We start from the raw sequence: 12,500 nt of genomic DNA on the forward strand, positions 1-12,500 counted from the left end.
TCTTCTGAACAAAATAATGAAGGGGGCGTGGGAGTGTGGCGGTGAGGTGTGGGAAGCTGTAAGCCCCAGGCTACTTTGGGCTCGCCTTCCCATCAACCGGAGGCGAGGAATGGTGGTCGTGATTACTTATGCCCCCACCGAAGACGATCTGTAGTGGAGGGATGCAGGCAAAGCCGATGAGTCAGATGCTTTCTATGACCTCCTGTCACAGGTGCTGGCTAAAGTGGACCCTCGGGATAGAGTCATCATGTTGGGTGACTTCAATGCCCGAGTTGGTCATGATGCTGGCACGTGATCTGGAGTGATTGGAGGGCATGGGCCAGATCAGCTCAATAACAACGGTAGGAGGCTGCTAGATTTTTGTGCAGCCCTTGGGCTTGTAATTATCAACACGCTGTTCCGGTATCGGCGCATCCACACAACATCATGGATGTATGCCGGGTCCAAGCAAGAACATCTGCTGGACTACATAGTGACGGACCAGCGGATGCAAGCCCATGTCCTTGACACCAGGACCTAGCGTGGAGCTGATCTGCCCTCTGACCATCGACTAGTCATCTGTAAGATGCGCCTCCCATTCTTCTGCTCCGGTGGTGGGTGTACACCCAGGACCCCATTCAAACCTTAAGGTGGCCTGGTCTCAGTTATCTGATGAAAGTTGCAAGCGAGAATTTCATCATCGTTTGCGGCTGGGGTTGGCATCGTCCCCCACTCCTCCTGATGTCGAGGGTAAATGGGCCAGGTGTAGGACTGTGACTCATGTAGCTGCAATGGCTGCTTTGGGTACGAGGTCCAGACCTCCCCAGAGACCCTGGCTGACAGAGGAGCTGTTCAGGCGGCTGAGAAAAAGCGACAACCCCACTCTCATCGTACACAGCATCCCACGTCAGAGAATGAGGCTTACCGCAGCCTTCGCTCGGAGGTTCGGAGAGCCGTGAGGCGCTGCAAGGCTGGGTGGTGGTCGCTGGTTGCTGAGGAGATGGAGTCTGCCTCATTGACCCGCGATCACAAATCGCTCTCTGATTCCATAAAAAAAAGTAACCTGCAGCGCCACACCTATTACTATCACTAGGGGAAAAAACGGTGTTCCAATCTCCGACCCCCAGGAACAGGTTTACAGATTTGCTGAGCATTTCTGTGAGGTCCTGGGTGAGGGGAAATCCCTCAGCCAGGAAAACATCGTGGCACAAAGTGAGGATGACCCTGCTGAGGCTGCGGTGCCTCAAATATTGGAAGAAGTCACCCCCTGTGAGTGGCTGGCTGAGGTGCCATCTGTTGAAGAAGTACTGAAGGCGATCCGGAGTCTGAGACCAGGAAAGGCAGCGGGTAGAGATGATCTCCAAAGCGAAATCCTGAGGGAGGGTGGCGTTTGTGCACAGACTGCCCTATATGACATCATAACAACAGTCTGGACCACTGGACGGGTTCCGCAGGATTGGAAGGATGCCCTGGTGGTCCCCCTCTTTAAGAAGGGGGACCGCACAGACAGTAACAACTACAGGGGCATCTCACTCCTCAGTGTGCCGGGAAAGGTCAACATCGCCTTGCTAGGCACGTTGAGGAGAGGCTTGCGGAGCCCCAATGTGGCTTCAGGAAAAGGCGGTCCTGCACAGATGCCATATTTTCTGTACGTCTGCTACAGCAGAGGTGTAGGGAATTCCAGCAAGACCTACATCTCTGCTTTATTGACCTGGTCAAGGCCTATGATACCATCAGTAGGCCTGGGCTATGGGTTGTTCTTCGTGCTTTTGGAGTACCTGACCCTCTGCTCACGATCATTAAGGACCTTCATGATGGTGAGCGGGCCCGGGTAAAACTACGTGGCCGGGAGTCAGAGCCATTCCCTGTACACCTTGGGGTGCGAGAGGGATGTCCTCTGGCTCCCACATTATTTAACATCTATTTCGACCACGTAGTTCGTGCAGCCTTCAAAAGCTGTACCGGGGGAATCTCCATATGGTACAGATATAATGGGAGGCTGATTGATGCCCGGGTGCGGTCAAGGGATGGCTCCCTATTGCTCAACCACGTTATGTATGCTGATGATTTGGTAATAGCTGCTCATTCAGAGGAGGAGTTGGAGACGCTGCTGCTAAACCTGGAGATTGCCACTAATAGGTGGGGCCTTACCATCAGCCCCCACCAAAACTAAGCACCTACCCTGGTATTTTGTACCATCGGACACTCCACCCCCATAACTCCCAATTGGTGATAAGTCATTTGTGGAGAGAGTGGAGAGTTTCCCATACCTGGGCAGTGTGCTTATGACTGGCTCCGGTTTGACAGCAGAGGTCTCACTCCGAATCAGTCGAGCGGCAATATCTTTCCATCGGTTGCGTAACGCTGTGTGGAAGCTACCTGGTCTGTCGCTCCGCACTAAGCTTCAGGTCTTCTCGGCCACGGTCATTCCCTCCCTTCTCTACGCTTGCGAAACGTGGACCCCCCTAATGGAGCATCTTCGCCGGTTAGAAACATTTAGACTGGCCTGCCTACGATCCATCCTGGGTTCAACCAGGCTGGATTGTGTGAGGAGCTCACAAATCCTTGAAAGATCTGGGCAAGGTCCCATCGGTGAGCTCCTCCGGCGGGCAAGGCTGCGTTGGCTGGGTCATGTAGCCCGTATGCCCAGCCACCGCATGCGGAAACAGCTTTTGTTCGGCCGGATCAAGGGGGCTAAACGGGCGCGGCACGGGCTAGAGAAGAGATGGAGTGATGTGGTACAGGAGGACGTGGAGCTGAGTGGACTTGCCGATGACCGGTACCAGCAGTGTCAAGATCGGCCTCTGTGGAGGAGGCTCGTGAAGGACGCTACTGGGCAGTTGGAGGCAGTCGCCCTCCAACAACAACGGAGGGCGGAGGAGCGACGCTCACAACAACGAGCGGAGCGCCGGGTGGCTAAAGCACAGCGGGTTGGCACAGTAGGGGGCACAGGTGGTGCATCAGCCACTCGTCTCAGTCAGTCGACCCGTGGCACCTGCTGGGTCTGCCCCGTGACCTCCTGCCAGCGGGCGTTCGACACTTCACGTAGCCTCAAGGTGCACCTAGCCTGGCACAAGCGTCCTGGTGACGTCACCGCCACTTAGTGGTGAATGGCGGTTGTTGTTATTGTTGTTGTAGTACATAGACACTGCTGCTACTACTAACAGTACTTGCCCCTACAGCCCTGCTAGAGGCTACCTGGGGGAGCTTTGTCTGTGTGTGGTGTGTGTAGTACATAGACACTGCTGCTGCTACTCGCTAGCTATCAGCACTTGCCCCTACAGCCCTGCTAGAGGTTACCTGGGGAGCTTTGTCTGTGTGTGGTGTGTGTGGAGTACATAGACACAGCTGCTGCTACTCGCTACTATCAGCACTTGCCCCTACAGCCCTGCTAGAGGCTACCTGGAGGAACTTTGTCTGTGTGTGTTCTACTTCTTGGTGATGGCGAGTTTCAACTCCATTTGTTCTCGAAGCTTGAACTTCTGAATCTGAGGGAGACAAAGAGGGGTGAGTGAGTGGGTGAGTGGGTGGGTGGGTGAGTGGTTGAGTGAGTGGGTGGGTGAGTGGGTGAGTGAGTGAGTGGGTGGGTGAGTGAGTGGGTGGGTGAGTGAGTGAGTGTGTAAGTGAGTGAGTGGTGAGTGAGTAGGTGAGTGAGTGAGTGAGTGGGTGAGTGAGTGAGTGGGTGAGTGAGTGAGTGGTGAGTGAGTGAGTGGGCGAGTGAGTGGGTGAGTGAGTGAGTGAGTGGGTGAGTGAGTGAGTGAGTGGGTGAGTGAGTGAGTGAGTGGGTGAGTGAGTGAGTGGGTGAGTGAGTGAGTGGTGAGTGAGTGAGTGGGTGAGTGAGTGGGTGAGTGAGTGGGTGAGTGAGTGAGTGGGTGACTGAGTGGGTGAGTGGGTGAGTGAGTGAGTGGGTGTGTGGGTGAGTGGTGAGTGGGTGAGTGAGTGATTGAGTGGGTGGGTGAGTGAGTAAGTGAGTGAGTGGGTGAGTGAGTGGGTGAGTGGGTGAGTGGGTGAGTGGGTGGGTGAGTGGGTGAGTGGGTGGGTGGTGAGTGAGTGAGTGGGTGAGTGGTGAGTGAGTGAGTGAGTGGGTGGGTGAGCGGGTGAGTGGGTGAGTGGGTGGGTGAGTGAGTGAGTGGGTGGTGAGTGAGTGGTGAGTGAGTGAGTGAGTGGTGAGTGAGTGAGTGGGTGAGTGGTGAGTGAGTGGGTGAGTGAGTGAGTGGGTGGTGAGTGAGTGGTGAGTGAGTGAGTGAGTGGTGAGTGAGTGAGTGAGTGGGTGGGTGAGTGGTGAGTGAGTGGGTGAGTGAGTGGTGAGTGGTGAGTGAGTGGTGAGTTCGTCACCTTCCCCGTCACGGTCAGTGGGAAGGAGTCCACCACCACCACGTAGCGTGGCACCTTGAAGTGAGCCACCTGGGGGTGGGCAAACATCACACACAGACAAAGCTCCCCCAGGTAGCCTCTAGCAGGGCTGTAGCGGCAAGTGCTGTTAGCTGGCGAGTATCAGCAGCAGTGTCTATGTACTACACACACCACACACACAGACAAAGCTCCCCCAGGTAGCCTCTAGCAGGGCTGTAGGGGCAAGTGCTGTCTCTCTGTCATGAATATTAACGAGGTGGGTGTTGCTTCACCACGTCATGAATATTAACGAGGTGGGTGTGGCTTCACCACGTCATGAATATTAACGAGGTGGGTGTGGCTTCACCACGTCATGAATATTAACGAGGTGGGTGTGGCTTCACCAGGCCATGAATAATAACGAGGTGAGCGTGGCTTCACCACGTCATGAATATTAACGAGGTGGGTGTGGCTTCACCACGTCAGGAATATTAACGATGTGGGTGTGGCTTCACCACGTCATGAATATTAACGAGGTGGGTGTGGCTTCACCACGTCATGAATATTAACGAGGTGGGTGTGGCTTCACCAGGCCATGAATAATAACGAGGTGAGCGTGGCTTCACCACGTCATGAATATTAACGATGTGGGTGTGGCTTCACCACGTCAGGAATATTAACGAGGTGGGTGTGGCTTCACCAGGCCATGAATATTAACGAGGTGAGCGTGGCTTCACCACGTCATGAATATTAACGAGTTGGGTGTGGCTTCACCACGTTATGAATATTAACGATGTGGGTGTGGCCTACATAATCCTGAATATTAATTAAGTGGGTGTGGCCCACCCCCACCCCCTGTGTGTGGCCCCACCCACCATGAATGATAACGAGGTGGATGTGGCTCCGAACCCTCATGAATATTAACGAGGTGGGCGTGGCCTAGACCCCCCCTAATGAATATTAATCACCTTGTCTTGGCAGAAGGCGCGGACGTCATCCGGGGTGAGCTCAGAGCCCAACTTGAGTCGAACGCAGGCACACAGCTCCTCTCCCATCCTAGCATCACTCACTCCCACCACCTGCATCATCATCACCATCATCATCATCTACATCATCACCATCACCATCATCATCATCACTCACTCCACCTGCATCATCACCACCATCAACATCACTCACTCCCACCACCTGTATCATCATCACCACCATCACCATTAGCATCACTCACTCCAACCACCTGCATCATCACCACCACCATTAACATCACTCACTCCCACCACCTGCATCATCATCATCATCACCACCATCACCATCACTCACTCCCACCACCTGTATCATCATCATCACCATCATCTACATCACCACACAGTCATCACCTACATCACCATCATCATCATCTACATCATCATCATCACCACACAGTCACAGAGTTCCTCTCCCATCCTAGCATCACTCACTCCCACCACCTGTATCATCATCATCATCACCATTAACATCACCACACAGTCACCATCACCACACAGTCATCACCTACATCACCATCATCATCACCTACATCATCTACATCATCATCATCACCATCATCATCATCTACACCGTCACCTACACCATCACCTACATCATCTACACCATCACCTACATCATCTACATCATCATCATCTACACCATCACCTACATCATCTACACCATCACCTACATCATCATCATCACCATCACCACCACACAGTCACAGAGTTCCTCTCCCATCCTAGCATCACTCACTCCCACCACCTGCATCATCACCATCAACATCACCACCAACATCACCATCATCATCAACATCATCACCATCATCATCACCACCATCATCATCATTATCACCTACATCATCATCATCATCAACATCATCGTCATCATCACCACAGTCATCACCACCATCGATGATGTTGACGATGATGATGAAGTTGATGATGATGTTGATGATGATGTTGATGATGATGATGTTGCTGACGATGATGATGTTGATGACGATGATGATGTTGATGATGATGTTGATGATGATGATGATGTTAATGTTGACGATGATGATGTTGATCATGATGTTGATGATGATGTTGATGTTGACGATGATGATGTTGATGATGATGACGATGTTGATGATGTTGATGATTATGATGATGTTGATGATGTTGATGTTGATGTTGATGATGATGTTGATGATGATGCTGATGTTGATCATGATGATGTTGATGATGTTGGTGATGATGTTGATGATGATGATAATGACGGTGATGATGATGTTGATGATGTTGATGATTATGATGATGTTGATGATGTTGATGATGATGTTGATGTTGATGATGTTGATGATGTTGATGATGATGCTGATGATGATGTTGATGATGTTGATGATGATGTTGATGATGATGATAATGATGGTGATGATGTTGATGATGTTGATGATGACGATGTTGATGATGATGATGTTGATGATGTTGATGATGACGATGTTGATGACGATGTTTATGATGACGATGTTGATGACGATGATGTTGATGACGATGTTGATTATGATGATGTTGATGATGATGATGTTGATGATGATGATGTTGATGATGTTGATGATGCTGATAATGATGATGATGTTGATGATGATGTTGATGATGATGTTGATGATGCTGATGATGATGTTGATGATGATGATGTTGATGACGATGTTGATGATGATGATGCTGCTGATGATGATGTTGATGATGATGATGTTGATGACGATGTTGATGACGATGTTGATGATGATGATGTTGATGATGACGATGTTGATGATGATGATTATGATGATGATGTTGATGTTGATGAGGATGATGTTGATGATGTTGTTGATGTTGATGATGTTGATGATGTTGATGATGATGTTGATGATGTTGATGATGATGACAATGTTGATGATGATGTTGATGACGATGTTGATGATGATGATGGTGATGATGATGGTGTTGATGATGATGATGTTGATGATGATGATGTTGATGATGATGATGACAATGTTGATGATGTTGATGACGATGTTGATGATGATGATGCTGATGATGCTGCTGCTGATGATGATGTTGATGATGATGATGTTGATGACGATGTTGATGACGATGTTGATGATGATGATGTTGATGATGATGATTATGATGATGATGAGGATGATGTTGATGATGGTGATGATGATGATGATGTTGATGATGATGATGTTGATGATGATGATGACGATGTTGATGATGATGTTGATGATGATGTTCATGACGATGTTGATGATGATGGTGATGATGATGGTGTTGATGATGATGATGTTGATGATGATGATGGTGTTGATAATGATGATGATGATGTTGATGATGATGATGTTGATGATGATGATGATAATGACAATGTTGATGACGATGTTGATGATGATGGTGATGATGGTGTTGATGATGATGATGATGTTGATGATGATAATGTTGATGATGATGTTGATGATGATGTTGATGATGATGATTATGATGTTGATGATGATGATGTTGATAATGATGTTGATGATGTTGATGATATTGATGATGATGATGATGTTGATGATGATGATAATGATGATGTTGATGATGATGTTGATGATGTTGATGATGATGATATTGATGATGATGATGTTGATGACGATTTTGATGATGATGATAATGTTGATGATTTTGATGATGATGTTGATGAAGATGTTGATGATGCTGATGATGATGATGTTGTTGATGATGATGTTGATGATGATGTTGATGATGTTGATGATGATGATGTTGATGATGTTGATGATGATGTTGATGATGCTGCTGATGATGATGATGTTACCTGGGCCTCTGCTATGCCCTCCATCTGATGAAGAATGCTCTCCACCTCAGCGGGGTAAATGTTTTCTCCGCCCCGAATCACCAAATCCTTGAGGCGACCGACGATTTGACAATAACCCAGGGAGTCCAACACGGCCAGATCCCTGCAGCATCATCATCAGCATCATCATCATCAGCATCATCATTATCATCAGCAAAATCATCATCATCAGCAACATCATCATCAGCATCATCAACATGATCATCAGCAACATCAGCAGCATCATCAACATCATCATCAGCAGCAACATCATCATCATCAGCAACATCATCAACATCATCATCATCATCATCAACATCATCATCATCAACATCATCATCATCAACATCATCATCGTCAACATCATCATCAGCAACATCATCATCAGCAACATCATCATCATCACTGGTAGCATTATCATCATCATCATCAGTCGCATCATCAGTCGTATCATCATCAGCAGTAGCATCATCATCAGCATCATCATCAGCAGTAACATCATCATCATCAGCATCATCATCATCAGTAGCAGCATCATCAGTAGCATCATCATCAGCATCATCAACATCATCATCAGCAGGTGGTGATGATGGTGCTGATGGTGGTGGTGATGATTATGGTGATGATGATTGGTGATGGTGGTGATGATGATGATGCTACTGATGATGATGATTATGGTGATGATGATGATGGTGATGATGGTGATGATGGTGATAATGATCATAATGATGATGATGGTGATGATAATGATGATGATGGTGATAATGATGGTGATGATGGTGATAATGATGATAATGATGATGATGGTGGTGATGATGATAATGATGATGGTGGTGGTGATGGTGGTGATAATGGTGGTGATAATGATGATGGTGATGATGATAATAATGATGATAATAATGATGATAATGGTAATAATGATGATGATGGTGGTGGTGATGATGATAATGATGATGATGGTGGTGGTGGTGATGGTGGTGGTGATAATGATGATGATGGTGATGATGATAATAATGATGATAATGATGGTGGTGATGATGGTGGTGGTGGTGATGATGATAATGATGATAATAATGATGGTGATGATAATAATGATGATAATGATAATAATGATGATGATGATGGTGGTGGTGGTGATGGTGATGATGGTGATGATGATAACAACAACAATAATGATGATGACGGTGGTGGTGGTGGTGGTGGTGATGGTGATGATGGTGATGATGATGATAACAACAACATTAATAATAATGATGATGATGGTGGTGGTGGTGATGATGATGATGGTGATGATGGTGGTGATGATGATGATAACAACAACAACAATAATAATAATGATGATGATGGTGGTGATGGTGATGATGGTGGTGATGATGATGATAACAACAATAATAATAATAATAATGATGATGGTGGTGGTGGTGACAATAATAATAATGATGATGATGGTGGTGGTGGTGACAATAATAATAATGATGATGATGGTGGTGTTGGTGATGATGATGATGGTGATGATGATGATGATGATAACAACAACATTAATAATAATGATGATGATGGTGGTGGTGGTGATGATGATGATGATGGTGGTGATGATGATGATGATGATAACAACAACAATAATAATAATAATAATGATGGTGATGGTGGTGGTGATGATGGTGATGATGATGATGATAACAACAACAATAATAATAATGATGGTGGTGGTGGTGATGGTGGTGGTGATAATGATAACAATAACAACAATAATAATAATGATGATGATGGTGGTGGTGGTGGTGATGGTGGTGATGATGATGCTAACAACAATAATAATAATAATGATGATGGTGGTGGTGGTGGTGATGATGATGATGATAACAACAACAACAATAATAATGATGATGATGGTGGTGGTGGTGACAATAATAATAATGATGATGATAACAACAACAACAATAATAATGATGACGATGATGATGGTGGTGGTGGTGATGATGATGATAACAACAACAACAACAACACTAATAATGATGACGATGATGATGATGATAACAACAACAACAATAATAATAATAATAATGATGGTGATGGTGGTGGTGGTGACAATAATAATAATGATGGTGGTGGTGGTGATGATGATGATGATAACAACAACAATAATGATGATGATGATGGTGGTGATGATGATGATGATGATAACAATAATAATAATAATAATGATGATGATGGTGGTGGTGGTGGTGATGGTGATGGTGGTGATGATGATGATGATAACAATAATAATAATAATGATGATGATGGTGGTGGTGATGGTGATGGTGGTGATGGTGGTGGTGACAATAATAATAATGATGATGATGGTGATGATGGTGATGATGGTAATAATAATAATGATGATGATGGTAGTGGTGGTGATGATGATGATAACAACAACAACAATAATATTAATGATGATGGTGATGGTGGTGGTGATGATGGTGATGATGATGATAACAACAACAATAATAATAATGATGGTGGTGGTGGTGGTGATGGTGATAATGATAACAATAACAACAATAATAATAATAATGATGGTGATGGTGGTGGTGATGATGGTGATGATGATGATAACAACAACAACAATAATAATAATGATGGTGGTGGTGGTGATGGTGATAATGATAACAATAACAACAATAATAATAATGATGATGATGATGGTGGTGGTGGTGGTGATGATGATGATGATGATAACAACAACAACAACAATAATAATGATGATGATGGTGGTGATGATGATGATGATAACAACAACAACAATAATAATGATGATGGTGGTGGTGGTGGTGGTGACAATAATAATAATGATGATGATAACAACAACAACAATAATAATGATGGTGATGGTGGTGGTGGCGGTGATGATGATGATGATAACAACAACAACAATAATAATAATGATGGTGATGGTGGTGGTGACAATAATAATAATGATGATGGTGGTGGTGGTGGTGATGATGATGATGATGATAACAACAGCAATAATAATAATAATGATGATGGTGGTGGTGATGGTGATGGTGGTGATGATGATAACAATAATAATAATGATGGTGGTGGTGATGGTGGTGATGGTGGTGGTGGTGACAATAATAATAATAATGATGATGGTGATGATGGTGATGATGATGATGATAATAATAATGATGATGGTGGTGGTGGTGGTGATGATGATGATAATAACAACAATAATAATAATGATGATGGTGATGGTGGTGGTGATGATGGTGATGATGATGATGATAACAACAACAACAATAATAATAATAATGATGGTGGTGGTGATGGTGATAATGATAACAATAACAACAATAATAATAATAATGATGGTGATGGTGGTGGTGGTGATAATGATAACAATAACAACAACAATAATAATAATGATGGTGGTGGTGATGGTGGTGGTGATAATAATAACAATAACAACAATAATAATAATGATGATGGTGGTGGTGGTGGTGATGGTGGTGATGATGATAACAACAACAACAATAATAATGATGATGATGGTGGTGGTGGTGGTGGTGACAATAATAATAATAATGATTATGATAACAACAACAACAACAATAATAATGATGACGATGATGATGATGGTGGTGGTGATGATGATGATGATAACAACAACAACAATAATAATGATGATGATGATGGTGATGGTGGTGGTGATGATGATGATAACAACAACAACAATAATAATGATGGTGATGGTGGTGACAATAATAATAATGATGATGGTGGTGGTGGTGATGATGATGATAACAACACCAATAACAATAATGATGATGATGGTGGTGGTGATGATGGTGATGATGGTGATAATGATCATAATGATGATGATGGTGATGATAATGATGATGATGGTGATAATGATGGTGATGATGGTGATAATGATGAAAATGATGATGATGGTGGTGATGATGATAATGATGATGGTGGTGGTGATGGTGGTGATAATGGTGGTGATAATGATGATGGTGATGATGATAATAATGATGATAATAATGATGATAATGGTAATAATGATGATGGTGGTGGTGATGATGATAATGATGATGATGGTGGTGGTGATGGTGGTGGTGATAATGATGATGGTGATGATGATAATAATGATGATAATGATGGTGGTGATGATGGTGGTGGTGATGATGATAATGATGATAATAATGATGGTGATGATAATAATGATGATAATGATAATAATGATGATGGTGGTGGTGGTGATGGTGATGATGGTGATGATGATAACAACAACAATAATGATGATGACGGTGGTGGTGGTGGTGATGGTGATGATGGTGATG

General features: G+C 44.6%; 1 protein-coding gene across 2 annotated transcripts in view; it reads right to left on the reverse strand.

Annotated features, from left to right (window-relative positions):
• Positions 1–6: 6 nt before the first annotated feature.
• The window catches only part of LOC142906923 (medium-chain acyl-CoA ligase ACSF2, mitochondrial-like), a 78,649-nt gene continuing 66,155 nt past the window's right edge, over positions 7–12,500 (reverse strand). The window contains exons 12-15 of one of the 2 annotated variants that reach the window (XM_076055668.1): positions 8,152–8,293; positions 5,280–5,390; positions 4,315–4,383; positions 7–3,467 (exon numbers count right to left, since the gene is read on the reverse strand). In XM_076055668.1, coding sequence (XP_075911783.1) covers positions 3,408–3,467; positions 4,315–4,383; positions 5,280–5,390; positions 8,152–8,293 — 382 coding nt within the window. In that variant the 3' untranslated portion in view covers positions 7–3,407. Of the gene's footprint in view, positions 3,468–4,314; positions 4,384–5,279; positions 5,391–5,988; positions 6,082–8,151; positions 8,294–12,500 lie in introns of those variants that run through there. The other variant, XM_076055669.1, reaches the window with a different exon arrangement.

The sequence above is a fragment of the Petromyzon marinus genome, chromosome 72 (genome assembly GCF_048934315.1).
Source record: "Petromyzon marinus isolate PM22_M1 ecotype Great Lakes invasive population chromosome 72, UKy_Petmar_22M1.pri1.0, whole genome shotgun sequence".
NCBI classification, from domain to species: Eukaryota; Metazoa; Chordata; class Hyperoartia; order Petromyzontiformes; family Petromyzontidae; genus Petromyzon; species Petromyzon marinus.